General features: G+C 54.7%; 2 protein-coding genes across 4 annotated transcripts; both read left to right on the top strand.

Annotated features, from left to right (window-relative positions):
- The first annotated feature begins 126 nt into the window (after positions 1 to 126).
- On the top strand, positions 127 to 9,580 carry RARG (retinoic acid receptor gamma). Its single transcript, XM_082666352.1, has 8 exons — positions 127 to 471; positions 4,646 to 4,794; positions 5,011 to 5,152; positions 5,821 to 5,981; positions 6,183 to 6,359; positions 6,751 to 6,955; positions 7,350 to 7,508; positions 8,332 to 9,580. Exons 1-8 carry the CDS (start codon positions 321 to 323, stop codon positions 8,529 to 8,531), a joined length of 1,344 nt encoding a protein of 447 aa, XP_082522478.1. The 5' UTR covers positions 127 to 320; the 3' UTR covers positions 8,532 to 9,580.
- A 6,575-nt stretch (positions 9,581 to 16,155) lies between these two features.
- Positions 16,156 to 25,657, top strand: ITGB7 (integrin subunit beta 7; the record flags this gene model as incomplete). Of its 3 annotated transcripts, XM_082665869.1 has the most annotated exons (14): positions 16,156 to 16,359; positions 18,650 to 18,851; positions 18,941 to 19,111; positions 20,038 to 20,279; positions 20,860 to 21,018; positions 21,330 to 21,425; positions 21,566 to 21,655; positions 22,695 to 22,847; positions 23,141 to 23,334; positions 23,689 to 23,912; positions 24,161 to 24,380; positions 24,514 to 24,722; positions 25,038 to 25,198; positions 25,476 to 25,657. In XM_082665869.1, the coding sequence occupies 14 exons, from the start codon at positions 16,159 to 16,161 to the stop codon at positions 25,554 to 25,556; spliced, it is 2,403 nt and encodes an 800-aa protein (XP_082521995.1). In that variant the 3' UTR covers positions 25,557 to 25,657. The 3 variants fall into 3 exon arrangements, with proteins under 3 accessions (XP_082521995.1, XP_082521993.1, XP_082521994.1); XM_082665867.1 differs by lacking the exon at positions 21,330 to 21,425 and having other exon boundaries at positions 16,159 to 16,359; XM_082665868.1 differs by lacking the exons at positions 23,689 to 23,912; positions 24,161 to 24,380 and having other exon boundaries at positions 16,159 to 16,359.
- Positions 25,658 to 27,602: the final 1,945 nt, after the last annotated feature.

The following is a 27,602-nucleotide window of genomic DNA, read 5'->3' as shown; positions in this document are numbered from 1 at the left end:
TAGCGCTCCAAGCCCCACCCCCCACCCCGCCGGGCTTCGCTTTTACAAAACGTCTCCCCAGTGCTAGCCGCCGAGGCGCCCAGAGTGAGGCGGACAGCGGCTGGAGCGGCAGCCCCGGCTCTGCGCCCCGCCCAGTCCCTTTCCCCTGCTGGGGATCCCCTTCTTCCCCGCCCACCCCTTACCCCCTATGCAGCCCGGCGCCCTATGCTAGCCCTCCCCCTCCCCCCCTCCAGGAGCGGGGCGCCGCCGGGGGAGGAGGGGGAATCGGCTGCGGGTCCTCGGTGTTTCTAGCACCCAGCTTCCCTCCAAGCCGGGTCGCGATGTACGACTGCATGGAAACGTTTGCCCCGGGTCCGCGACGGCTGTACGGGGCAGCCGGACCCGGGGCCGGCTTGCTGCGCAGAGCCACCGGCAGCTCCTGTTTCGCCGGACTCGAGTCTTTTGCCTGGCCGCAACCCGCCAGTCTGCAATGTAGGTACCCGAGCCCTACATTGGGGGTGGGGTGCGGGGTGCGGGACAGGCAGCGGCTCTCTCGTTCCGTGTGTAAAAGGTGGACTTGGGTTGCAAGCGGAGATTCTGACCCTTTCCATGTGAGGGCCGGGTGTGTAGGAAAGAGGTACTGGCCCTTTAAACGTGGGGGCCTCAGCGACTCCTTTGGGTGTGTGCAGTAGTGTTTGGAGTGTGTGTGTGTTTTTTATGGTGGGTGTATAGCTAGGACCTGTGGTTGGTGACCCTCCAGAGTTCCCGGGGATAGGGAGAGGCCGAGGTGCGTTGGTAGTTTGTGCCGGCAGGTCCGTGGCCCGGGAGGGTTATGGCACCCAGGACCGTGAGTGGAGTTCGTAAAGTCCATGTGGGAAGTCGCGAGTGTAAAAATATTATTTGCAGAGCGTGTGCATCCCTGGAGTGTGCAACGCCTCGCTTAGGCGGTGCGGGTGTGGGCGTAAGGGTCTCTCCAAGCAGCGTCGCCCTCCGCCAGCGTTGGCAGGTCCGCATGGCCCCGTGTGGGGATGTTTGTGACTTGAGGCCGGGAGGGCGTGTGCCCTGCGTGGCTGCGGGGGCGGTTTTGGAAAGTGCTGTGTTCGAGCGTGCACCCTCTGTGTGTGCTGCGTGCGGGGTGTAAGGGGTTGTGCACGCAAGCGGGGCCAGGCTGGGTTCTGGCGTCCCCCTCCCCCATTGAGAAAAGAAATTTTAGGAAATGTGTATAGGGTTGTGTGCACTTTTTCCTATGGCTCGAGCCCACAACTTCAGTAGGAAACGAAAAGTTTCAATAAAAGTTGGGCTTACGGTGAGGAGTGGCCTGGAGGTGGCAGCGGCGGGGGGAGCGGGACTCCTGGGTCCCCAAATATCCACCTTCCCTTTTCTGTGAAATGGGAGATGCCAGGCCTGGGGCCCTGGAACCCCTTTCCAGAGCGGTAATAAAAAGCCGGCGATTGAGAGGCAGTAAAAATGAAGTCCAGATGAGAGGCGGCTTTGAAGCCCGGGCTGAAGTGCCTGGCGGGGGTGGGGGGGTGGGGAGGGGAGCCTGGAACACCCCCGAATTTCCCCGGGCCTGGGACGGCGCTCGGAGCCCGGGGACGCGGGGCTGGGGGGCACGCTGGGAAGGGGCGGGCGGCGGGCGCCCTGGGAGTGCGCGCGCGGGGTCACTGAGCCCCCGCCAACGCGCCTCGCTCCTTGGCACTCGGCAGCGCTGTTTACGAGATCAGCTTTTTTTTTTTTTTTTGGTCTTTTGGTTGCAGGGCAGAGCTGCTCAGATTTAACAACTGGGAGACTGGAAGAGGGAGGTGGCAAACAGTACCGTGAGGTGGGGTGGGGCAAGAATGAAAAGCGTAGCATTTAAAGGGCGGGGAAAGTGTGAACTATTGCCTTGCACCAAATCCTTGTGAATTCTTAACCTTCTCTCGTGGCCCAACAGAATGGGGACGTGGGGTATGTTGGGAGGGGTGCTGAGATGGAGAGAATCTCCCAGGAAGGGTTTTTGCGGGGGCTGGGCAGGAACCCCATCTTTTTCAGGCCCAGGGAAGCCTGTGGGACTTGGCTGGCAGTATGTTTTTGCATTTCAGTTTGGACCAACAATTTTGGCCTCTAGGGTCTTGGTGGGCCTCGGGCCTGCTCCACACACTTTCAGAGAGAAAGTAGTTTAGACCTGTGTCTAATCCAGGGAAGGAAAGAGGTCCTTTGGTGTGTTTGTATCTGGCAGCGTCGGTGTCCTGGTGCTGCGTTGGCAGGCCGTGGGTGTTTGGGGGCAGAGCTTCTCGCTTGCAATGGTGAAGCGAGCGCTGGGTGTTGTGTGTCCTCCTTATGACTTGGGCATCCAGCTCCATGGTGTGGCTGGAGTGAGTGTGCCTCTGTGCCCGCCTGCCTGGGTGTTCTTTTGTGCCAGGGTCCCGCTGGGGTATAGGAGCCCATTGGTAAAGTGCCTGCTTTTGTGCCCAGTGTGTTGTTGACGTGTGAGAGTGTCTCCAAGGAGGTGTGTGTCAGATTGTGAGTCCAGGCTTCTCGGCCCTGGGCCTCGCAGCTGGGAGTGTTTACAGCCGGTTATAAAGAGTTTGTTTGAAGCTCCGCACAGCCTGGCCAGGAATTTCCTCAATTTCAGCAATTTGGGCTTTAAAAGGAGAAAACCCCAGAGCCACCCCCCTCCTCCCCTGCAGGGGCCCCTGCTTAGCCAGGAGCAGCATCCCCCTGGTGCTGGGGTCTCTGCCCAGGGCTGAGAAGGGAATCTCAGTGGAAGTGACAACGATTAGCCTTCCTGTGCCCTTTGCTCCCAGACTGACCAGAGCTACTGGGCTGCGCTTTAGGGTTCAGGGACGGGAGTGTGCCAGAGGGGTTCCGAGAAGGGGTGACAGTACCACGCATATGAGAAAAGCTGCCCCTGGGCCTGTCTCCCTGCCACCCCCAGTCTCATAATAATTGGCTGGCAGTGGCCCATGCCAGTCTGACCACACCCAGGCCCTTTTGCAAGAGAGGAAATGAGGCAGCGCTCTGCGGGCAGGGAGGGCGTCAGCGCCGAGTGAGCACCACCCCACGCACTGGCCTGTGGGCAGCACATGTGCCCTCAGAGGACACCGGGACCATCCTGAAAGGCATTCCAGCCCACCCCCCATCTCTCAGCACCAACCGCCTCCCCCGGGCCCGACCCCGGATTTCCCACCAAGTCCTGAATAGACTCCAGGCACCCTCCTTTCCTCCCCTCCTCTCTCCTTTTTCATTGGGGAATCTCACTCCAGCTGGATTCTTATGCTAATTGAGTGTCTGTGTGTGCCGGGGGGTGGGGAGGGCTTTCCTCCTGTGGGGAGGGTGGAGCTAGCCTGGAACCCCTGCGTCCGGGCCTTCCTTCTGTCCTTCGGGTGGCCTGGGTGGACTTCTGACCAGGTGGGCTACAGCAGGTTAGAAGGAAGAAGGTGTTCATGAGGTGGGTGCAAGCAAGGGACGCTCCTTAGGGAGGGTCTTAGGGTTTTCCTGCATTAACTTAGGCCCTCCAGGTTTGGGCAACTGGTCCTACAGGTTGAATAATTTATAGATTTTTTTCAGGCCTCTGAAGATCAGCCACACACCCAGAAGAGGTTTACTCAGCAGCCTCCCAAACAGAGGGCGTCCTCCCCCCCGCACTGTGCGTGGCATGGGCGGAGATCTCTTTCGAGCTGTGTTTGGGTATTTGCAGGGGAAGTTTAGGAGTGAAGACACGGCTCAGAGAGGGTCCAGAGATGGCTCCCCTCCCCCATCAGCCCTGTTTACCCACTGTCGCCTGACTTCTCTGCTTTGCTACACCCCCAGCAGCTTCTAGACCTGAGAATCTGAGCAAATACCTGTCTCCCTTTCCCAACTTCTCTAACTCCTGGCCAGGTCACGTAGATCTAGTTAGAAGACCTGAGAGCCTTGGCTCCACCATAACTGGCAGTGTGGCACTGGGCTGGTCGCTTCTCTCTCTTGGCCTCAGTTTCTTTGGGTGTAAAATAAGGCTGTTGCATGTGCCCTAACCTACCTTCCCAATACCTGTGTCCCATTTCCTCCACTGTCTCCGTGGTTTCTGGGGAAAAGGACACTGGCGATTGTTTGGGGGGTGATATGAGGGGGAGAAGCTCAAGGATTGTCTACCCTGTACTGCTTGAGAGAAAACGAGGTTCTGTTCTGCCTCCTGAACCTCCTGGCCATTTAGCCAGGTGCTAGCCACAGGTGGTCTGGAATTGGCCTCCTCACACCCAGATCTATGGTCTCGTGAGGAGGAGAAGGGTAGGAGGGAGACTACCCGGCAGGGACCCGATGTGAGAGGGAGTGACTAGAGAGTTAAGAGCCACGGGCCGTAACACACCTACTTTGTAGCTGGGGAAACTGAGGCCCAGAGAATTTAACTTCTGGGATGGCCTCGACCTAGAATTTGGAGAATTGAGCAGTGTCCCGTAGGGCATTATTGTAGGGGGAGATGGTCAGACCGGGAGGTCGTAGTGGTTGTTTAGGGGTTTCTGGACGTGTTTACTATGGGGCTGTATATGGGTTGTTGGGACTTTAAATCACTGTGGTGGCGATGGTGTTGTCACCGCTGAGCCAGAGGAAGAAGTGGGAATGGGGGGGGCAGTGTGTATCTGATGAGGATGCCTAGAGATCTGAGGGGTCCTTCTTCCCTGACTCTCACATCACTGCTTCCCCACAGCGGTGGAGACGCAGAGCACTAGCTCAGAGGAGATGGTGCCCAGCTCGCCCTCACCCCCTCCACCTCCCCGGGTCTACAAGCCGTGCTTCGTGTGCAATGACAAGTCCTCTGGCTACCACTACGGGGTCAGCTCTTGTGAAGGCTGCAAGGTGTGTACGTGCTGGAGGCGGGCGCACTGGGCATCCAGTTACCTGCGTGAGATCAGAGACTCACTGGGTGTGGGTGGGTATCCCTCTGAGGTGGGAGGGACTGGCTGCTTTGCACAGAGATGGTTAATAGATTGGCTCAGGCCTGCAAGGCCTGTGAGAGGCTGGTACTCCCAACATCCTGCTTCACTGACCCTCCTCCCTTACCCCCAACTCCAGGGCTTCTTCCGCCGCAGCATCCAGAAGAACATGGTGTACACATGTCACCGCGACAAAAACTGTATCATCAACAAGGTGACCCGGAATCGTTGCCAGTACTGCCGGCTACAGAAGTGCTTTGAAGTCGGCATGTCCAAGGAAGGTAGGCCCTCAGGCCTGCCTGGGCAGGGGTGCTCCTGTCCTAGCCTGTGGTTGCCACCCTCTTCCCACTGGCCACCCCCACTTTCCTGACCTCTGCAAGTCCAGCCTCCAGCCGCCCTGGAGTGCTGTGCCTCCTCCCTGGCCAGTCCTATTTGATTAGCTCCATTCACCCAGGAGACCCCACCCCTTCCCATTCTCCCTTCTCAGAGCTTAACCCTTCCTCTGAATGAGTGAATGGGGGTTACCGGTGCACATTCCCTGTTTCATGGGGAAGTTAGGGGGGCTTGCCAGTCCCCTCCCCTGCTCCCAGGACTGAGCCTGAGGTGGATCTGGGGTGCCCCCCCTCCCCTGCACCATTGTGCTGCCAAGGCTATAAGTGGATATCCTGCTGCCTGCATATCCTGCCCCCCCTCCCCAGCTCCTGCAGGGTGACAGGAAGGGCAGGATGGAGCCGAAGGGCCTGGGGAGGGAGCAGGGCCTGCAGGCCCTGGGTGGGGCTGGGGAGAGCCAGCCTGGGAATGGGAGCTAGTGCAGGAGACAGGGAAACTGAGGCCCCGCCCAGGGTCCCAGGGAAGGGATGCTCCGGAGCACATTAAGTTAGGGTAAGAGGGGATACCCAGAGGGAGGTTCTGAGGGTCTTGATCCTCTCCTTGCACCTCCACCCCCCAGCTGTGCGGAATGATCGGAACAAGAAGAAGAAAGAGGTGAAGGAGGAAGGGTCACTTGACAGCTATGAGCTGAGCCCCCAGTTAGAAGAGCTCATCACCAAGGTCAGCAAAGCCCATCAGGAGACCTTCCCCTCGCTCTGCCAGCTGGGCAAATACACCACGGTGAGGAGTGGGCAGGGCCCCAGTGAGGGCAGGGGAACATTGACTTTGGAGAACGGGTAGGGGTTGTGTTGGAGGCCATAGTCCGGTGCTGACAAACAAGGAGGGCATCCGAATGCAGAAGGGAGAGCCTGGGGTATTGGCAGAAAGAAGACAGCGCCCAGGATAGGCCTTCGTTTGTGTTCTAACCGGACCTTCCTGCAGAACTCCAGTGCAGACCACCGGGTGCAGCTGGATCTGGGGCTGTGGGATAAGTTCAGCGAGCTAGCCACCAAGTGCATCATCAAGATTGTGGAGTTTGCCAAACGGCTGCCCGGCTTTACGGGGCTCAGCATTGCTGACCAGATCACTCTGCTCAAGGCTGCCTGCCTGGACATCCTAGTAAGTTAAGACCCGTGGCCTGTCTTCTGCCACAGCCTGACCCTCATATGAGACCAAGGAGCTGGTCCACACAGAGATTTCATTATCTCTCTTCCCCCCTCCAATCTGGGACTCCCCAGATCTCCTCGAAACCCAAGCTCTTTTTGTCTTAATCTCTGCCCCTGAGATCTGACCCTAGACTTCTGGGTGCCCTGCCTCCTTCTGACTTCTCTTCCCTCCCCCAACTTCAGACCCTCCATCTCTCTGCCTCGCTCCCCCTGCCAGCTTCAGGTGGCCCTCCTTCAGGACCCAACCTCCTCACTTTCCACCTGCACCTCATTCCCTCTTTTCCCCGTCCCCATAGCGCTCCTTCCCAGAGACAGCACTAACCCTGCCCCCTGCCTACCTCCAGATGCTGCGGATCTGCACAAGGTACACCCCCGAGCAGGACACCATGACCTTCTCTGACGGGCTGACCCTGAACCGGACCCAGATGCACAATGCTGGCTTCGGGCCCCTCACAGACCTCGTCTTTGCCTTTGCTGGGCAGCTCCTGCCACTGGAGATGGATGATACAGAGACAGGGCTGCTCAGTGCCATCTGCCTCATCTGCGGAGGTGCGGGGGCGCCCCCTGGCGTTTGCTCGGACTGCTTTCCCACCACACCCTACACCCGATTGATCTCCCACCTGGCGGGAGACCTTGGTCCCATCCACAGACTCCTCAGCTCCAGTACAGACTCCCCGGCAGCCTGCAACAAAGGACAAGAAGAGGGGAAGAGCCAGGGGGAGCTGAGGAGACTCCCGATACCAGTGCTGACATAGAGGTCTGGGCAGGAGTGATTTACCAGAGAAAACCTCTTGCCAGAGGCGGGGAAGGGATTGGAACAGGGGAGATGTCCTGGGTGGGGCTCATGGTCAAAGTTTGGGGCCTGGAGGGCCATAGGGCAGGGCCACTTGTCACTGTCTTCCCCATCTCTTCCTCTCTCACTCCCCTGTGCTTGTCCCCCCAGACCGCATGGACCTGGAGGAGCCTGAGAAAGTGGACAAGCTTCAGGAGCCGCTGCTGGAAGCCCTGAGGCTCTATGCCCGGCGGCGACGGCCCAGCCAGCCCTACATGTTCCCGAGGATGCTCATGAAGATCACTGACCTCCGGGGCATCAGCACCAAGGGTTAGTCGGGAGCGAGCCTCCCCTCTCTCTTCCCGGAGCTGCTGGTCTCCTGGGTCAGGCAGAGACAAGAACAGAGTGGGTGAGAACCAGGCAGCCTACACGAGCATCCTAGCTCAGCCGCATCCTAGCTCAGCCACTTGCTAGTGGGGACACTTGGGCAAGTGCTTTTCTTTTATTGTTTTTCTGCTTGTAAACTGGGCTAGACTTACAGCTACCTCCTAAGTTCTGTGAGGATGAAACGAGTTAACACACAATGGGCTTAGAACTGCACTGAGTTACAAATTCAGTTCCTCCGTTGCAGTAGCCACATTTCCAGTGCTCAGTAACACTGTGCAGCCAGGTACTCCTGCGCTGGACAGAGGAGGTATTTCCTTCATCACAGAAAGTTCTATTGGACAACACTGGTTTAGGAGGATGCCTGGAAGATAGTGTTTGATAAATATTAGTTCTAATTATAAATGTTATTAAGAACAGACCTAAAAAAAAAAAGAACAGCCCTAGGAACAACTGGCAAGCTATGGACAATGGGGGCGGGGGTCCAGGGTCCAGGGAGTGGGGCTGGAATTGGGCACCACGTGATTTTTGAGGAGACAGCCTGAAAGGATGGGACAGATGGGCAACAGGCTTGGCAGAGAAGACAGGCAGAGGCTCCAGGCAGAGGAGCAGTCCCCGGGAACCCTAGAATAGGGAGAGGGTGACAGAGGTGGCAGGCCGGTGCTGGGAGCCCCCAGAGGGGAGCTAGAGGGCAGTCCAGCAAGGTTAAGGTGTCAGCCTTAGGGGCTGTACCTCAGCCCCCCCGAACCTCCTTGTCCCTCCATTGCAGGAGCAGAAAGGGCTATTACCCTGAAGATGGAGATTCCGGGCCCGATGCCTCCCCTGATCCGAGAAATGCTGGAGAACCCCGAAATGTTTGAGGACGACTCCTCGCAGCCTGGCCCCCACCCCAAGGCCTCCAGCGAGGATGAGGTTCCTGGGGGCCAGGGCAGAGGGGGCCGCAGCCCCCACCCTGACCAGGGCCCCTGACTTCCCCTGTCTCAGGGGTTGGGGGCTCCAGGCAGCAGACTGACCATCTCCCAGACACCGCCAGTGACTGAGGGAGGACCTGCTCTGCCCTCTCCCCACCCCTTCCACTGAGCTCCTTGTTTTTGCCAAAGTTTCCAGGGGTGCCTCCGTGTTCATCCCCTTCCTGCTCTAACCGGCTCCCTCTCCAGTCTTGGGAGCCTGCCCTGTTCCCTCCAGGAGAGAGGGCAGAGGGGTGAGCCTGAGTTTGGACTCTAAAATCTCAGCACTGCCCCTCAGACACCAGGGTCCCAGGCTCCCCAGGGCAGGAGGAAGACCCTGCCATTCCACAGCCCCTTCCTCTGCCGGGTGCTTAGGCCTCTGGGAGCAAATAGGAACACTAGAGACCAAAGGGAGGGGGGCGTAGGGGGAGGGCTGAGCCCACCCTCTTGCCCCAGTCCTTGGTGCCTAATGCTGCATAAGGCACCTGCTGGGTGCACGCTGCCCGCTGTGCCCCCGTCCTCGTGCCAGGTCGGGCCCTGCATTTCTGTGGGGGGCCAGAGGGTGAAAGGGACAGAGGCAGGTCCATTCTGCACCTCTTTGCTTGGGCCCAGAGTTTACCTTATGCCCTCAGTTACAAGCCCCTCCCCCAGTCCTGTCATGTGCCTTGGGCTCCCCCTGCCCCCCATCTCAGCCATGGGGCAGGAACCCTCCTACACTACAGAGGGGCCAGGGGATCCCTCTCCCCCTGGTGCCTTCCCCCCGTGACCCCCAGAGCAGCTTGGCCCAGGGAGAGGGGGGGTGGGCACTGCTTAGCTGATCCCACCCTGACCCCGAGGAAGCCTCTATTTATTTATTAGCTTTTGTTTACACCCTGGAATTGACCCCTTCCTCCAGGGGTCTTGGGAGGGGGAGCCCAGGGCCCCTGTGACCCCTCCCTTCTTCCTCCAATCCCCAGTTTGTATTTAGCTGCCAAATAAGATTTCCACTGGCTCCCCTTTTTCTCTGGGGGGGTCAGGGTGCTGTCCCCTCCCCTGTTTACATCTCCCCTCCACCCCGCTGTGTCGCATATTGCTGAGTTTTCTATTTTTGCAAATAAAGTGATGGAAACTCATGGGATGTGGCTCCCTCTAGGGGGGAAGCAACGAGCTGATCCGCAGAGGGACTGGGTGGGGAGGGTGGATTTTGCAGCTTTCTTAGGGGAACTAAAGAAATAGGATGAAATGTATCTGGTTGGGTGTGGTGGGAAGGTGGCGGAAAGGGAGTCCACAGGGCCCTGTCCTGAGTGTCTGGGCCTCCGTGATCACCAGGTGTTGGAGCTTTGATTGGACTCTGTGAACCTCTAGTAAGGTCCTGGGCCTCAGAGGTCTTTAGGCTATCCCCACCCCCAGTTTTGTATACATGCACATCTGCCCTTCTCTGGGGAGGAGGTTGATGCAGTTTCAATTGGTTGTCATGAGGGTCCCTGGCCCCAGAAGAAAAGAACCACGGCGTACATCTAAGTTACAGTGTTTCTGCTTTATGCCAGCCCCTCGCCCCATAAGCCGCCTACACTGTGATCCCACTATCACCTTCTGAGTCACTCCTTCTGCCCCCACCCTTCTCCCTGTGACCCTGCTTGCCCTCCACGACCCCACTGTTACCTTCTGTCCTAATACCTCTCCCTGCCCCTGCATGCCTTAACCTCTGCAACACCCCAACCTCAGCCCCATTGACTTTGGCCTCTGCCACTGCGCCCCTGGACTCTTCCCCTGCCCTCTATGACTCCCCATTAACACCCACCCCCACCCACCTTCTTCCCTGGGACAGTGCCTTGCCTACCTGCGCCTGGCTGTCTTCACCGATGACCCGACCGGTGCATGTGGGAGAGAGAGGTTGAGGATGTGGGAGTGGTGGAGGAGAGGAGAGGGGGGAAAGCAGAAGAAGAAAGTGAAAGAAACTCTAGAGGAAACCACAGGGCCTGTGGGGAAGGAGGGGTCATTGCCATGGCAACCCTGGTTGTGGGGGAAGGGCAAGAGGTCTGAGCCAGTGGCTGGAGCCCACCCAGAGGAGGACGCCCTTCTCCCTAGTTGCTCCTCCTACGACCCATCTGATGTTCACTGAACACCTGCTAGGAGACGGACCCTGCGGCCTCAGTCAGTCCCTTGCCGGTGGAGGAGACAGACCTGTGAACAGACGTCACATCCAGTTCCTTCTCAAAACTCCCTGTGGTCAAGTGTGGGCCTCAGCCTCTTTTCCCTGCAGCCTCGTCCTTGCCTGGCTCCAGCTGCCATGCCCGTGCTCAGCTTTGCGCAGTTTGCCTCCTCCACCCACGTCCCGGGCCCCGGCACCATTTGGCTCCTTGGCCCCCCAACTTCATTCTCCGAGCCTGGCCCTGTGCCTGTCTCTCCGACTTCCCAGCTGCCTGGTCCTTGAATTTTTCAAAGCCTCCCACCCCCATTACTTCTCATCCACCGATTCTCTCTCTTATCGAGCCCTTAGTAAGTGCCATCTTCTCCTCTAAGCAACTGATACGAATAATCTCACTTAATTCTCACAATAATGCTATGAGTTCCACTTGACAGATGAGAAAACAGCCACAGGAAGGGTAAGTAATTTACCTGGGGTCCCACTACCAGTAAGTGACAGAGCTAGGATTTGAACTTGGGCAGTTTGGCTCCAGAGCCCGTGTAGTTAAGCACACACTGTAAGACAGTGGGCACCAGGTTTTCAGAATGAACAATAGTCACTAATTTCCCCCTCCGACAGTACTTATTGCCTCCATATTTCTTCCTTCCTGTCATGTTCCTATATGAGAAAATAGAACATCAATCTGGTAGGCAGGCAGACCTGGATTTAAATCCAGACCATCTAGTTGCTAACTATGTGACCTCGGGCAAAATACTTTGTACTTCTAAGCCTCTATATCTGTAAAATTAGGGGGCTGGAGGGAGGTTAACACCTATGTCATGAGGTTGCTGCTGTGAGAATGAATTGTAACGTTATGATACATCCAGTACCTAATGGGTGCTCAACAGATGAGCTTCCTTGCTTCCTTCGTCCAGATCCCTGTATCATCAACTCCCTTGGCCCAATTTCACCCTTATCTGCTCCACCTTCTCCTAGGTCAGTCACCCCCACCAGCCCCAAGTCTCCCCCACCCTGGGGCGTGTCACTTCCTCCTCTGCAGCCTCCCAGATCAGTACACAAAGGCTGCTGCTACCACCGGAGGGAGGAAGGGCTGCTCCGCACGCACCTGTGAGTACCAGGGCAGCAGCTCTCCTGCCTCCTCTCCTACCCGCCCAGGCCCCACCTGGTCCTAACCTCCTGGGAAGAGGGCTCTGACCTGAAGACACCCAGGGTTCAGCTGAGTCTTGAGAAAGGCTCTGAAGACCTCTCTGCATTCCCAAGATCTCCTGTTCCTGTTTCCTCCTCCAGTCTCACAAGCCCTCCCTCCCCCCACCCATCCCTCTTGTGTTGGTTTCCCAAGAGTGGGACTGGAGAGAGAAAAAGGAGGTAGGGGATGCATGAGTGCTATCATTTGCTTGCCGGCTATGTGTTACGGATTATGACGAGGTAAGTTTCTCCCAATATTACTCCCCAGCTGCCATCCCTGCTGCCTGATGCCTTGTGCTCGGCTCGGGCCTCCTCCCGGTTGGTACCTTGGCCACAGATCCCACACTCCTGGAAGACTGTGGCTCAGCGGCTCAGTTCTGTCCCCTCCTTGTGACACTGAGTGGGCAGCAGAGGGTTCCTCCTGACTTGGGAGATCTGGATGGGTTGGGGAGATGCTCTCTTTCTCAGCTGCTCAGGGGGCAGTGGGGTATGTATTGGAGTCAGAATTAAGTCCAGGAGAATGGATAACCCCAGAGGGAGAGAAGCGAAGATACAGGAAGGCCAGAAGGAAAGAGAAAGGGGATCAGATAGAGCCCATTGGGGCTGGTGGGGAGAAGGCACAACTTTCCATGAAGATGGTGCCCGGGTTGGAGGGGAGGAAAGCAGCAAAGAAAGCGGGAGACCTGGCCTGTGTCAGTCCCTGCTCTGCTGTAGTTCGCTGGGGGACCTTGGGCAAGTCACTCACCACTCTGGGATTCAGGTTTCCATCTGTAAAAAGAGGGGGTTGAAATAGAAGATTCTGCCATTCTACGGTTAGGATCAGAGTGGGAAAGGAAGTAAAACAACTGTGAAGAAGTGGAGAAGAGAAAAGTAGCTGCAAGATGGAATCAGATCTCTGACTAGGAAGGGGAGACAGAGAAAGGGAGAGACAGATTAAGAGAAGCAGGTGGCAGGTCACGTATCCTGGGGAGGGGAGAAGGGGGTTGGGGGGGAGTCCAAGGGCCCCCTTTAGGGGAGATGAGTGACTCCTTTGAACTCTCTGGGACTTTCTTATCCTGGGGGACAGTGTGGCCCGGAGCCCCACCTGTGAGAGATGAGTCAAAACTGGGCTGCAGCATCCCCAGCCTCGCCGACCACAGGCGTGCAGAGCCAACAAGGCTGAGGTTACGCTGAGGCTGAGCCCTGGGCTAGCCTCTCACAGGAGGGTGGAGGCTCTGTTAAATATATATCTACTACGCCTGAGGTCACAGGTGGTGGGGAGCAAGACGGGGGAGGTCAGCAACTTGGCACCACACCCCTTCGCCACAGCCCGTGCAGATCATCTGGTACCAAGTCTGGGCCCAGGCTGAGAAGGATGCAGATGCTTCCCGACAAGGAGTTAGCTGGCCTTTCAAATGCACTGTCGATGGGGACGTGAACGGGCACAGCCCTTCAGGAGCTCATGTCAGTTATGTTGGCACTACTCACCAGCATTACAAATGATACCTATTTATTAACCCTACAAATCCTCTTCCAGGGGTTTATCCTACAACATGCACACGTGAAATGATAAATCCATGAATTTTCACTGCAGCGTTGTTTATAATAGTGAACAATTAGAAACAACATAAATTCCCATTACAAGAGACTAAATACAACATGACATATCCATGCGATGGAAATCTATATAGCTGTAAAAATGAACAAGGGAGTTCTTTATTTTCTTGGGTTGCAGGAACTCCAAGAAAACTAGTCCAACCAAGTAAGATGCAAAACTGGGTGTAAAGTATTCTAGCATTTGTTGAATTCTATTGTTTGATTCTATCATTTGAAGAGTATATATGTGTTCATGTTAGTCTGTATATACACTAAAAGTCTCTAGAAAGATTATAGGCAACAAAAGATAATAATAAATGATGGTTATTTATTTGAAGTTAAGTGTGGAAACTGGGGTGGATGGGGGATAGGAGTGGGAGATTTCTATCATCTTAACTTTTTGGTTTTTTAAATTGTGGGAAAATACACATCAAATTTATAATTTTAACCATTTTAGGTTACAATTCAGGGGCATTAAGTACATTCACAGTGTTGTGCAACCGTAACCGCTATCTAGTTCCAGAACTTTTTCTTCACTCCAAAAGGAAACTGCCCATTAAGCAGTCACTCCCCATCCGCCCCTCCTCCCCAACCCCTGGCAACCACTAGGCTACTTTCTGTCTCTATGGAGTTGTCTAGGCGGGCTATTTCATATCAATGGAGTTATACAATATGTGGTTGTTCATGACTGCCTTTGTTCATTTAACATAATGTTTTCAAGGTTCATCAACGCTGTAGCATGTATCAGTCCTTCATTCCTTTTTATGGCCAAATAATATTTCATTGTATGGATATACCACATTTTATTCATCCATTGATCAGGTGATGGGCATTTGGGTTGTTTCTACCTTTTAGCTACTGTGAATGGTACTGCGATGAACAGTATTGCACAAGTTTGTGTTTGTTTAAACACCCGTCTTCAATTCTTTTAGGGATATCCTTAGGGGTGGAATTGTCAAGTGCTAGGGTGATTCTGTGTTTTAACTTCTTGAAGAATCAACAAACTGTCTTCCACAGTTGTACCGTTTTACATTCCCACCAATAACGTATGAAGGCTCCATTTTCTCCACGTCCTCAACACTTATTTTCTATTTTTTTTTATTACAGCCATTCTAGTGGGTGTGAAGTGGTATCTCGTGGTTTTGATTTGCATTCCCCTGATGACTAATCGTTTTGAGCATCTTTTTATCTGTGGTTAGTCACTTGTCTATCTTCTTTAAAGAAACATCGAAGTCCTTTGCACATTTTAAAACTGGGTTGTTTTTCTCTTTGTTGTTGTTAGATTTCTTTAATATATTCTGAACACTTAACAGATATGTGATTTGAAAATATTTTCTCCCATCCTGTGGCCTGTCTTATCACTCTCTTGATAGCGTCCTTTAATGCATAAAAGTTTTAAATTTTGATGAAGTCCAATTTATCTATTTTTTCCTTCATTGCTTGTGCTTTTGATGTCATAGCTAAGAATCCATTGTCAAGTCCAAAATCATGATGATTTATCCCTATATTTTCTTCTAAGAGTTTCATAGTTTTAAGAACTTATACTTAGGTCTTTGGTCCATTTTCAGTTAATTTTTGTATATGTTGTGAGGTAGGAGTCCAACTTCATTCTCTTACATGTGGATATCCAGTCATCCCAGTACCATTTGTTGAAGACTATTCTTTCTGTATTGAATGGTTTGGCATCTTTGTTGAAAATCAACTGACCATAAGGGATGGATTTATTTCTGAACTCTCAGTTCTATTCCATTGATCTATTTGCCTATCCTTATGCCAACACCACACTGTCTTGATTATTGGGGCTTTGTAGTAAGTTTTCAAAGTGAGAAGTGTGAGTCCTCCGACTTTGTTCTTTTTCAAGATTGTTTTGGCTATTCATGCAATTCCATGTGAATTTTAGAATTTTAGGATTTTCCATTTCTATAAAAACGGCCATTGGGATTTAACTTTTTGACTTTTGAAGCATGGTAATAAATTGCCTATTCAAAATTTTAACCTAGATCCCCTTTGTGCAATGTACAGGAAAGAGAAATTTTTATCAAACCTGGCCTTCCTTCCTCCATTATCCCAGACCTTTAGACAGTTCTTCTTATGGTCTAATCTTTATTCCTCTTGCTACCATGTCAGTTAATTACAGCTGACTTTTCCTGCCTCTTGCACGTACTCCCTCATCTGCTCCAGCTTCATTTCCTCTCATTCCTAATCCCTGACTTTTCCCCCTTATTTAGAGCCCCTGACCCTCTTCCTTTAGAATCCAAGGTTATGAAAGCTAGAAGGGCTGTCAGATTATTTTTTCAACTCCCTTACTTTACAGTTGTGGAAACTAAGGCTCAGAGAGAAAATCCGACTTGACACCAGCCAGTGAGTGACTGAGGCAGGACCAGACTTGGTCTGTTTCCTGTTTGGTTCTCTTTCCACTATGGCTTGGAATCTTGGTGAACAGACCTGCGTGCAGACCTTAGTGCATCCAGGTCCACTCTCCAGACTCTTAGTTAGGCTATTTTGCCCACTCTGGCCTCATGAAGTCTGCATGCAGGAGGGTTGGGTCTTTTCCAAGGCTCCTACCCTAGCCTGGGATCTGCCCCTTCCTGCCATTTTGAAGAAACTGCTGAATCCACAGGGGGAAGTGAAACTATGGGGACAGATAAAGAGTTGGGGTAGAGTTTTGAGAGGGACGACCACAGGCTAAGTTTAGAGGGCTGAGAGCTTGGGGGCCCTCGCTGAGGACCCACATGTCCCCCTTTATATCCTATTACAGACCATGGTGGCTTTGTCAATGGTCCTTGTTTTCCTGCTGGCCCTGAGCAGAGGTGAAAGTGAACTGGACGTCAAGATCTCATCCCCACAGGAGACCACCGAATGGGGGGATCCTGGGCTGTCCCTACCAGGGTCCTGCCAGCCAGCTCCCTCCTGTCAAAAGTGCATCCTCTCACACCCGAGCTGTGCGTGGTGCAAGCAACTGGTAAAGATGGGCCTGTGGCCTTTGAACCAAGTGTATGTGTGTGTACAGCCTGGATACACGAGTGTGATTGTGTGGGTACGTGTGTGACTTTCTGGGTGCACTCTGTAGTTCTGTGTGTGACTGAGTTTGTGCACATAGGACTCCTGTCTGTGATCGTGTGTGTGTGTGTGTGTGCATACACGTGCACTCGAGGTTCCTGCGCATGTATGTTTATGTCTGTATCTATGTATTTGTGTATATGTGGAGAAGACTTGTGACCATAAATTTGGAGGAAGCAAATGTTCCTGCTGGAACTCACGCTTGTGTCTAGGGAGAGGGATCTTTTGTGGGTGTACATGTGAGAACGTGTATTTGTCAGCTTGGGCTGTCATAGCAAAATACCACAGACTAGGGGGCTTAAGCAACAGAAATTTATTTCTCACAGTTCTGGAGGATGTGAAATCCAAGATCAAGGTGGTAGCTGATTCAGTTCCTGGTGATAACTCTCTTTCTGGCTTGCAGATGGGCTGCGGACAAGCTCTCTGGTGTCTCTTCTTATAGGGATCTAATCCCATCATGAGGGTTCTACCCTCATGACCTCATCTAACCCTAATTCCTTCTCAAAGGCCCCATCTCCAAATATCATCATGTTGGGGGTCAGTCCACTGCAGAAAGTATGTGACTGGGTCTCTGGATCTGTGTTGGGGGGGGGCATGTTCCTAGGTATGTAGCAGCCTGTGACTGGGAGGGTAGCAAGGAAGGAGCTGGAAGCCTGTGGGCTTTGGGGGAAAGGCTTGAGCTACCTAAGTGACAAGAAGGATGCTGGGGAGAGGGTGTCTCCCTGGCTGGTCAAACAAGACTGTTTTTTTTTTTTTTTTTAATTTTTTGGGAAACTTTAATTAATTAATTTATTTTTGGCCATGCAATGCATGTGGGATCTTAGCTCCCCGACCAGGGATCAAACCAGTGCCACCCCCCTCCATTGGAAGCAGGGAGTCTTGACCACCAGGGAAGTCCCAGGCTGTTCTTTTTTTTTTTTCGGTACGCGGGCCTCTCACTGTTGTGGCCTCTCGCACAGGCTCCGGACGCGCAGGCTCAGCGGCCATGGCTCATGGGCCCAGTCGCTCCGCGGCATGTGGGATCTTCCCGGACCGGGGCACAAACCCGTGTCCCCTGCATCGGCAGGCCAGGCGGACTGTCAACCACTGTGCCACCAAGGAAGCCCCAGGCTGTTCTTTTGTTTATGCCTTAAAGAGACAGGGCTCATGGTGTAGCAGAGCACGAGGGGCGCCTGAACTGGAGGGTGGGGAAGAACTGTCTCTCTCACAGGAAGATGGAGAGTTAGATGAGATAAGAAATGAGGGCACAGTCACTAGGAGGCCGAGCTACAAAACTGAGTGGGTCCAGGGGAAAGGCACATAGTGAATCTGGGAGGCCGGGAAGGGGAAGACTCAGAGTCAGTGGGAGGCAGAGGCCAGAGGTGCCAGGCAGGGACTCTTGGGACAGCTGGGTATATGTCTGTCTCCTCCAATCCCCCGACCAGAGGCTGGCACCCGGCTCAGCTGAGAAGCCACTCTAACCATTTCCTTCCCCTGTGGCTTCCCAGCCAGTGCCAGGGGTACCAGACACATTGAGGGGGAGCGGGGGGTTCTCTCCTGTCCCTATCCTTCCCCTTCCCAGGGACTGTGGGTCTTAGTCTGACCCCCTTCCCATTTTGGCCTGAGCATTCAGGGGAGGTTGGACTAGGAGGTCAGGCTCCTCCTTTTTTAATGGCAGTGAGGTCCCTGAGATCTCAACAGGAAGTCTGTGGCACTGGGGGAGTGGAGAGGTACGGTGTCTGGGGAAAGGGGGCATCCAGATAAGGGTAGGAAAAGGAGCGGTGCTGTAGGAAGTGGGGTCTGACAAGGAAGAAAGGACGGCGTTCAAGGGTAGCTGTGGGGGCTTCCCTGGTGGCGCAGTGGTTGAGAGTCCGCCTGCCGATGCAGGGGACATGGGTTCGTGCCTCGCTCCGGGAAGATCCCACATGCCGCGGAGCGGCTAGGCCCGTGAGCCATGGACGCTGAGCCTGTGCGTCCGGAGCCTGTTGCTCCGCAACGGGAGAGGCCACAACAGTGAGAGGCCCGCGTACCGCAAAAAACAAACAAACAAACAAAAGGGTAGCTGTGGAAGGGAGGGGAGGGAATCGGGGGGGCCCAGAGAGTTGCCTGACAGGGGAGGGCTTGGAAGTGGCCGGGATGCCAGGGTGGTTCTGGGAGCAGGGCTGAGGGGTCCAGGGGACTAGGGTCCCGACGCGCTTCCCCTTGCGGCGCAGAACTTCACGGCGTCCGGGGAGGCGGAGGTGCGGCGCTGTGCCCTTCGAGAGGAGCTGCTGGCCCGGGGCTGCCCCCCGGAGGAGCTGGAGGAGCCCCGCGGCCGGCAGGAGGTGCTGCAGGACGAGCCGCTCAGCCAGGGGACCCGCGGCGAGGGGGCCACCCAGCTGGCACCACAGCGGGTCCGGGTCACGCTGCGGCCAGGTGAGTTAGGGGGTGGTGGGCCGCCGGGCCCGGGGCTGGGCTGGGATTCCACCGCGCCCCACCGACCTCCCCACTACCTCCACCCCCAGGAGAGCCCCAGCAGCTCCGGGTCCGCTTCCTTAGAGCCGAGGGATACCCTGTGGACCTGTACTACCTTATGGACCTGAGCTACTCCATGAAGGACGACCTGGAGCGCGTGCGCCAGCTTGGGCACGCGCTGCTGGTGAGGTTGCAGGAAGTCACCCACTCCGTGCGCATTGGTGAGCCCAGCGGAGCCCTGCCCCGCACCTGCCGGCCCTCTGCCTCTAACCAACCGCCACCCTAGCTTCTGCCAATGTCTAGGGCACACAAGGGCCCCACCTGCTCTCTCCCGTTTTTTTGTTTTTTTCAAGAAAGTAAGGCAAGGGTTTACTTAAGTGAAAGTATGCTCTCAAGGGAAGAGCAGGGAGACTCAGGTGAGTAGCTGCCCTGAGTTTTTTTTGCCAACCGGTTATGTGGGGCATAGAAATGAAGGGGCAGAATATTCACTGTGCCCTCTCCCGGTTTTTAATGGACCTGGCCAGGCCACGGGTTCCTGACATCTCTCCCCAAAGACATCTATCTTCTAGGTCAGAGCTAGAGGGGGTTTGAGAGACTGTCCAATAGGACCCCTCATTTTACTGGAAGGGTAACTGAGGCCTTCAGTTTGGAGAGACTGTGTTCAGACAGCTCCCAGGGTCAGACAGTGCCCTAGACGCACCCACCTGGACACTGCCCTGGTGCCACTTCTCAGGCCCGTGTCTCCTGGACAAGGTCTAAATGCCATTATCCCTGCTGTACATTCTGCATTCTGCACTCATCCCTCTCCTGTTCTAGATCCCCTCCTTCATCTTATGCTGCTGCTACACCGAACACCCGTCCATTCTTCCCCAGCTTTAACCAACCCCCTGCCTGCCCACTGCTGTGCCCTCATCTCTATCCTCCACTTCCCTGAACATGTGCTCTCACCCCTTTGCCCCTGCTGGGTCCTGGGTCCCGGCCCTCTAGGAGCACCCTCTCCCATCACCTCCGCTATGACTGTCCCCCCCGCCCCCCACTTCCCAGGGACTCCCCTCCTGAGTCCTCAGCAGTGCCCCCCCCCCCCCCGTCCTGCATCCTGTTGCTGTCCAGTGACTTCTGCCACTGTCTTCATGACTCCTCCTCCCAGGCTTTGGTTCCTTCGTGGACAAAATGGTGCTGCCCTTCGTGAGCACAGTGCCCTCCAAGCTTCGCCACCCCTGCCCCACCCGACTGGAGCGCTGCCAGCCGCCCTTTAGCTTTCACCATGTGCTACCCCTCACCCGGGATGCTAAGGCCTTCGAACGGGAGGTGGGACGCCAGAGCGTGTCCGGCAACCTGGACTCGCCTGAAGGTGGCTTTGATGCCATTCTGCAGGCTGCCCTCTGCCAGGTGAGGGGGCGGGGAAGGGCCCTGAGTCTGAAGGGCTGCTTGGGGCCAAGATGGCCACCAATGGTTATGCAGTTCACAATTCTAGGGGGTGGTCTTTGTATTATAGTCTCTGTAGTTTGCATATCTATTTTGACAATTTGCTGGTGGATTGGAGTAAAATGTCTTGAGGAAGAGGCATGTTTTCCTTTTTTTTTTTTTTGATGTGGACTGTTTTTAAAGTCTTTTTTGAATTTGTTACAATATTGCTTCTGCTTTATGTTTTGGTTTTTTTGGCCACGAGGCATGTGGGATCTTAGCTCCCCAACCAGGGATGGAACCTGCACCCCCCTGCACTGGAAGGCAAAGTCTTAACCACTGGAGCGCCAGGGAAGTCCCGAGGCGTGTTTTTCTAATTCACAAGACGGCCTCCACTAGCAGCAACCCTGTTTGAAGGGCTGGGGAGAAGCAGGGAGCTGGAGACAGGGGGCTGGACAAACTGACCAGAACAAGGCTGGCCAAATCCTTGCTCCTAGAGCAGGCGGGGGTGGCTCAAGGGCCATCCATGCCCAAGTGCACAGCCTACCCCCCAACCCCACTCCAGGAGCAGATTGGCTGGAGAAATGTGTCCCGGCTACTGGTGTTCACTTCAGATGACACATTCCACACAGCTGGGGATGGCAAGTTAGGTGGCATTTTCATGCCCAGCGACGGGCACTGCCACTTGGACAGCAATGGCCTCTACAGTCGCAGCCCAGAGTTTGTGAGTTGCCACCCTCACCTGCCCCGCTCCAGCAGAGCCACACCTCCTCTCCTCCCAGGAACCCACCCTCCAGCCTCACTGTCCTTACGGGTGATGACCACCCTGCCATCTTCCCCAGAAGTTCCTCCTCTCCACGTCCCCCCACTGCTCAGACAAACCCAAGTCACTCCACTCCCTGGCCCTTCCCTCCTCCTTGCCAAGCCTCCAGGGCTCTTCTAGCTGGTGGAACCCTGGATTTCCTGGGTTGAGGGTACCTTGCGTGTTGTGAGGGGGACTTGGGGTGCTCACCTTGTCCTGACTCCCTGCTCCAGGACTACCCCTCCGTGGGTCAGGTAGCCCAGGCCCTCTCTGCGGCAAACATCCAGCCCATCTTTGCTGTCACCGGTGCCACACTGCCTGTCTACCAGGTGAGAGTTGTCTGAATGCCAAACCCTCCCACTCCCAGCCTTTCTCACTTCCCTCACAGGCCCATTCTCCTTCCAGACCCCCAGAAGCTTATTTCCCTAGAGCTGTGACCCACCATTTCCCTCAACTCCTCACGCTGCAGGAGCTGAGTAAGCTGATTCCCAAGTCCGCAGTGGGGGAGCTGAGTGAGGACTCCAGCAATGTGGTACAGCTCATCATGGATGCTTATAATGTGAGGGGCCAGCGTGGGGGCAGGGGGAGGGGGAGGGTGGGCACTGGGGAAAGATGGAAAGGGACCCTTAGGTGGGGTGGCGGAACTAAAAGGGGATGGTCACTTTTTGTGTAACACTCCACAGCTCCTACCTACAGTCTGCATGTGGCTGTCATTAATAGCTCATTCACTCAGTCAGTCTTGCATTCATAAACCTTAAGTGCCTGATTTGTGCAGAGCATGGAGCCCTGCTCTGGGCAAGGAAGGGAATTAACATTGATTGAGCTTTTATTTCATGCCAAGCACTGTCCCGAGTATACACACTGTTTGCTGTCTTATTTATCCCACTAAAACCCCTGCTTGGAAACTAGTGTTCCAATTTTATCGATGGGGATACAGACACAGGGAGGCTAAGTGACTTGCCCAAGGTCACAGAGATAACAGATGGAACGGCTGGCACTTGTCCCCCAGTCAGTCTGTACATAAAGAATGTGACATCTGGAGACTGCCTTCACTAAGCTTATAAATAATTCGGAGATACTCTTCACAGGAACCATAGAATTTTACAGGTAGAAGGAACCATAAAAATTGGTTTCTTGGGTTTAGGTCTTATCTCTGCAACTAGACTGTAGCCTTCTTGATAAGACGGACCATGTTCCAAACCCATGGCAAGAAAATCTGAGACAATATCAAATTTCCCAGGACAAACTCAATTGAAAGAATCTGCCCTTTAGACCTTGTATGCACACCGGTTATGTGTCCTGATCTGGGGTTTGAAAAACACAGCCACTGCATGTTTACAGTGCTGGCCAGCCCGGCCCCCAGCAGGCCTTCGCTGCAGCTGCACTGAAATGCTGCGTTAGAAGCCTCTGGATTCTGTGTTCTCACTCAAGGTTATCACGGGTCCTTCCTGCAGAAACTCCTCCTGACTGGGCAGAATGGAAGGAGTGCCCAGGTGGGCTGAGGGCAGGCTTCTGGCAGGATTTGGAACAGCTGGAGAGGGCATGAGGTGGGGTTGGAATCCTGCCTTCACATGGTTACTCTCTCTCCCTTTCCACAGAGCCTATCATCCACTGTGACCCTTGAACATGAACGCTCTCTACTCCCTCCTGGGGTCCACATCTCTTACGATTCTCAGTGTGGGGGTCCTGAGAAGAGACAGGATGAGGCTGGTGACAGGGGCCAATGCAACCACGTCCGAATCAACCAGACAGTGAGAAGGAAGGGCGTGGGGGTGGGAGTGGGAAATTGAGCAGGCAGGGAGAGACGGAGGACAGGCCCAGGAAGCAAAGCAAAAAGCATGGGGTGGCCTTCCACCCATCCTTTCTGAGGCGCTTTAACGAGCAGCCTGCTCAGGAGTGTTTCTAGGAGGTGGGTGTTAGCACGACCCTATCCCTTCATTTACTAGGAAGTAGGGCTCTGGATGACCAGTGTGTTTGGTGTGTGCCCGTGCACATACAGGAGTGCACGTGATCTTAGTTTGATTTCCGCCTGCCCTGTCCTCAGGTGAATTTTTTGGTTACTCTCCAAGCTACCCACTGCCTCCCAGAGCCCCATCTGCTGAGGTTCCGAGCCCGCGGCTTCTCAGAAGAGCTGACTGTGGAGTTGCATACACTGTGTGACTGTAACTGCAGTGACACCCAGCTCCAGGCTCCTCACTGCAGTGACGGCAAGGGGCACCTACAATGCGGGGTGTGCAGGTGAGGGCCTCCTGCTTCCCTTCACCTATATGGCTCCCCTGTATTCCTCCTCCCTTGCCTTCCCTCCTCCCACTGGCGTCTCTAGACATCTTTTTCTTAGACATCCCAAGACTCCACCCTGATTTTCACCTCCTGAAGCTTCTCAGAAATGCCAAACCCTCCCCTCCACCAGAACCACCCCCCCCCGACCCCCTCTATACTCCTTGGTGCTCCATTATATTCTGGCCTCCTGTCAGCCGCTGGCGGCTCTCCAACTATCTTGAGATCTTGGGTTTAGAGGATTCTGGGAAAGGCAGGTCAAGGCATGGTCAAAATCTATGACTCCCCTTTCCCTCCCCTGCCTTCCCCTCCCAGCTGTGTCCCTGGCCACCTGGGTCGACTCTGTGAGTGCTCTGAGGCTGAGCTGTCCTCCTTGGATCTGGAATCTGGGTGCCGAGCCCCCAATGGCACAGGGCCCCTGTGCAGTGGGAGGGGACGGTGCCAGTGTGGACGCTGCACCTGCAGTGGACAGAGCTCTGGACGTCTGTGCGAATGTGATGATGCCAGCTGTGAGCGACATGAGGGAATCCTCTGTGGAGGTACCTGGAGACTTTGGGGAGAAGGACGGGGTCAGAGTGGCTTCCCCAAGGGTGTTCAGGCTGTGGGAACTTCTCTGCACTAAGGGGAGGAATCAAAGATTCTGGTGTAGGGGTTGGAGGGTACCCGGCACGCTTGTGAGGGAACTGGATGCACAGGAACAGGTCAGCTCTAGGCAGCCTGTGGCGGCACGTGATGTCCAATGCCTGTGGGGAGTATGACTGTCACCCTGCGCGTGGCTCTGCCTCAGGCTTTGGCCGCTGCCAATGTGGAGTGTGTCACTGTCACGCCAATCGCACGGGCAGAGCATGCGAATGCAGCGGAGACACAGACAACTGTGTCAGTCCCGAGGGAGGGCTGTGCAACGGGCATGGATACTGCAACTGCAACCGCTGCCAGTGCTTGGATGGCTATTACGGTGCCCTATGTGATCAGTGCTCAGGCTGCAAGACGCCATGCGAGAGACACAGGTGAGCCCTCAGGCCTTGCGCCTTGGGAACAGGGGCACAGGGCTCCTTGAGCCCCTCCCACCCACCTGCTCTTTCTGCATGTGGTTTGGGTGACATCTGTCCAGCTGGTAACTTACTGGCACCCGCTGGACAGGGACTGCGCGGAGTGTGGCGCCTTTGGGACTGGTCCTCTGGCCGTGAATTGCAGCCTGGCGTGTGCCCATGCCAACGTGACTCTGGCTTTGGCCCCTATCCTGGATGATGGCTGGTGCAAAGAGAGGACCCACGACAACCAGCTCTTCTTCTTCCTGGCAGAGGATGAAGCCGGAGGCAGAGTCATGCTGAGAGTGAGACCCCCAGAAAGTAAGTGGGCAGGGATGCTGTGGACATGCCAGATGGGGCCCTGGAAGTTTAATGGGTAGGGCCTCAGAACTCTGGAGGTAAAGACAATGGGAAGTCAGGCTGGGGGTTGAAGCGGAGCTAATGAATCCAGGCAGAAGTGCAGGTGCTGGACCAAACGGACAAGGCTAAGGCCCTGAGCACTGGGATAACCTTGGACCCTGTGGAGGTTCCCTTTGTTTTCAATGACAGGCAGGTCTGGGGAGGCTGGATGAGGCTGGACACGCTGTGGGTAACTGGTGATCAATTCCTAGGCCCTCTCTTGTTTCTTTCCCATAGAGGGGTCAGACCACACCCAAATCATCGTGCTGGGCTGTGTGGGGGGCATCGTGGTCGTGGGGCTGGGACTGGTCCTGGCTTATCGGCTCTCAGTGGAAATCTACGACCGCCGAGAATACAGCCGTTTTGAAAAGGAGCAGCAGCAGCTCCACTGGAAGCAGGTGAGGCTGCCCGCTACCCCACTGGGTGGGGTTTTCCTTGCTTCCCCTGGTTAGGTGGGCTTTGCTTTCTGCCTCACCGTCGCACCCTCCACCCTGACTCGTTCTACTTAGCCGCCCCGCTGCTGGCCTACCCCCCTCTGTGGGCTTACTCTGGTTCCTCTGCTAATTCCCATCAGCTCCTGGGGTCCTCCTGCCCAAGTTCTAGGCTGGCCTCTTAGTACTAGATAAAATCGGAGTCCTGGGACTTTTCCTCATCACTTCCGACTTCTTTCCCCAGGACAACAATCCTCTCTACAAGAGCGCCATCACGACTACTGTCAACCCCCGCTTTCAAGAGGCAGAAGGCGCCCCTCTCTGAAATGGGGAGGGACACTCACTGCAGGGCTCTTCTCTGGCGTGGAGGGAATTGGGGCATGGGGTCTCGCAGTCAGCAGCTTGGTAGGGGGCTAATCCACTGCTGAGTGGTCACCCATACTTCATTCTTAGAGTGACACCCGAGAGGGGACTACCTTCTGTGGCAACCTTGCTTCCCTACCTCAGAAGTGGGGGCTACCCCCCACGTATACAATAAAGAGTCTTACCTCAGAGCACACGTGTCAGTTTGCTTTACCCCAAGGCCAGAGCAGGCTGTAGAGCCTGGGCCTCAGGAAGGCTCTTGTGCATTCCTCCTCCTGCCACCTGAGGGCAAGGAGAGGTTCTCAAACTTAAAGTGCAGAGCAGACTGCACGATATGGGTTGCCTGGGGAGAAGCAGCAGTGGGCTGGGGTGGGCTACTGAATCCTCAAGTAATGCTGACGTAGGAGGCCTAGAGACCATGCTTGGAGAACCGCTGCCTTTGCTGGTGTCTGGCCTCATTCTGTCCTGCTGTGCATGTTTTTTTTTTTTCCTTATTCTGAACTGATATCCTGTATTTATTCTACTTGTTGCTCTCTGCAAAGGGGAGCTTACAGGGTGCTGGAAGTCGTGGGGTGGTTGGTTACACTTGGTGGAAAAAAAGAAAACTACTTCGGCCCCAGTGAAAAAGCTTCTCCCAAGGATATTCTTCCCAAAGAGGAGATAGTATGTACAAAAGCCCCATTTTCTTTTTATTTAAATATCCTAAATATATCACGAAGGAACATACACTGCACTTTAATGGTAAAAAGATACAAGTTTATAACATTTTATAAAAACTACCATTTAAAAGTGATCTTGTTCATTTGATATTCCCCTCCCCCAATAGCAAAATAAGTATATTAAAAAAAAAAAAAGAGGATGGAGAGGAAAGGTAGGGTAGGAGGGATTAAGATAAAAGCCCCAGGGCCACATAGAGGCAAAGAACATCTGGGGAGAGGGTTAAAAGTTGTGGCGGACTCCACACCTCATTTAACCCTCCAATGTCAAGCCATGGGGGCACAATCAGTAGCTAAGTGATGACAAGAGGCTATTGGGGGGGGTGGACGGAAAAGACTTGGGGTGCTGGGAAGGGCAGGGCTGGTGGGACCTGGTACAGGAGCCCACCTAGGAACTGGCGCTACTCTTTCCCAGGTCCCTGAATCCCATGTCCTGGTCTCTGAGAGCCGGCCCTACCTCCCTCTCCCTTCACTCCAGACACACCTGAGGCGGCTTTCCAGTGCTAGACCCCACCCAGCAGTGGGGTGGAACATTGGGCCCAGGAGCCTTTGCAGCGGTCTTGGTCTGTGATTTCCCTGGGGTGTAAGTGGGACTCCTGGGCTCCCTGGGCGCTAAATCGCTCCTTTGGACTCTCAGCTCCTCTCTCCTCACACATCCATGGCCCCAGAACAACAGCACCTGGACAACTGAGCTAACCACCTGCTCCTGTGTTTCCCCTCACCCAGTCCTCGGCAGGGGTGGTTCTGGTATGGCTCTTTGCACATTCGCTTAGAAGTTCCCTCTCTCCCACCCACCCAGGCAGGAAGCCAAGGTCTGCAAAGGGCCAGGGCACATCCGGACCTAAACACACATTCGCACACTCAGGGGCACAGATCACTCGTGTGATTCTCTCCACACATACCCCAACTCACCCCAACCATAAACAGATTAGCCGCAGGTGACAGGAAGCAAAGCCTCCCACTTTCAAAAGCGCGTTTGGAAGGACAGAATTTTCTAAATGTATCCTAGACAAATCCCAGCCCCCAGCAGAGCCCTCTAACAGGGAGGGGGCTGGCTCACATGCAGAAAGATGCCCTACTTGCAGGGACCAAGGGCAGGTCCAAGGACTCGCGGTCTAGTTTCTGGACCACATTAAATGGGAGTGCCAGCACAGAACTAGAAGAGCACAGGTAGCAAACACATTCCCCAGCGTCTCCCCCACAGGATCTCAGATGCTGTCAGGGAAGATCTAAAGGGTGTCACGCCTCCTTTCTCTTTCCCTGAAATCCTCACACCTCAGAGGTATGGAGAC

Source organism: Grampus griseus (genome assembly GCF_964374135.1).
Source record: "Grampus griseus genome assembly, chromosome: 11".
Classification (NCBI taxonomy): Eukaryota; Metazoa; Chordata; class Mammalia; order Artiodactyla; family Delphinidae; genus Grampus; species Grampus griseus.
The sequence above is the reverse complement of the archived record's forward strand: the minus strand, read 5'-3'. Positions and strand labels throughout refer to the sequence as shown.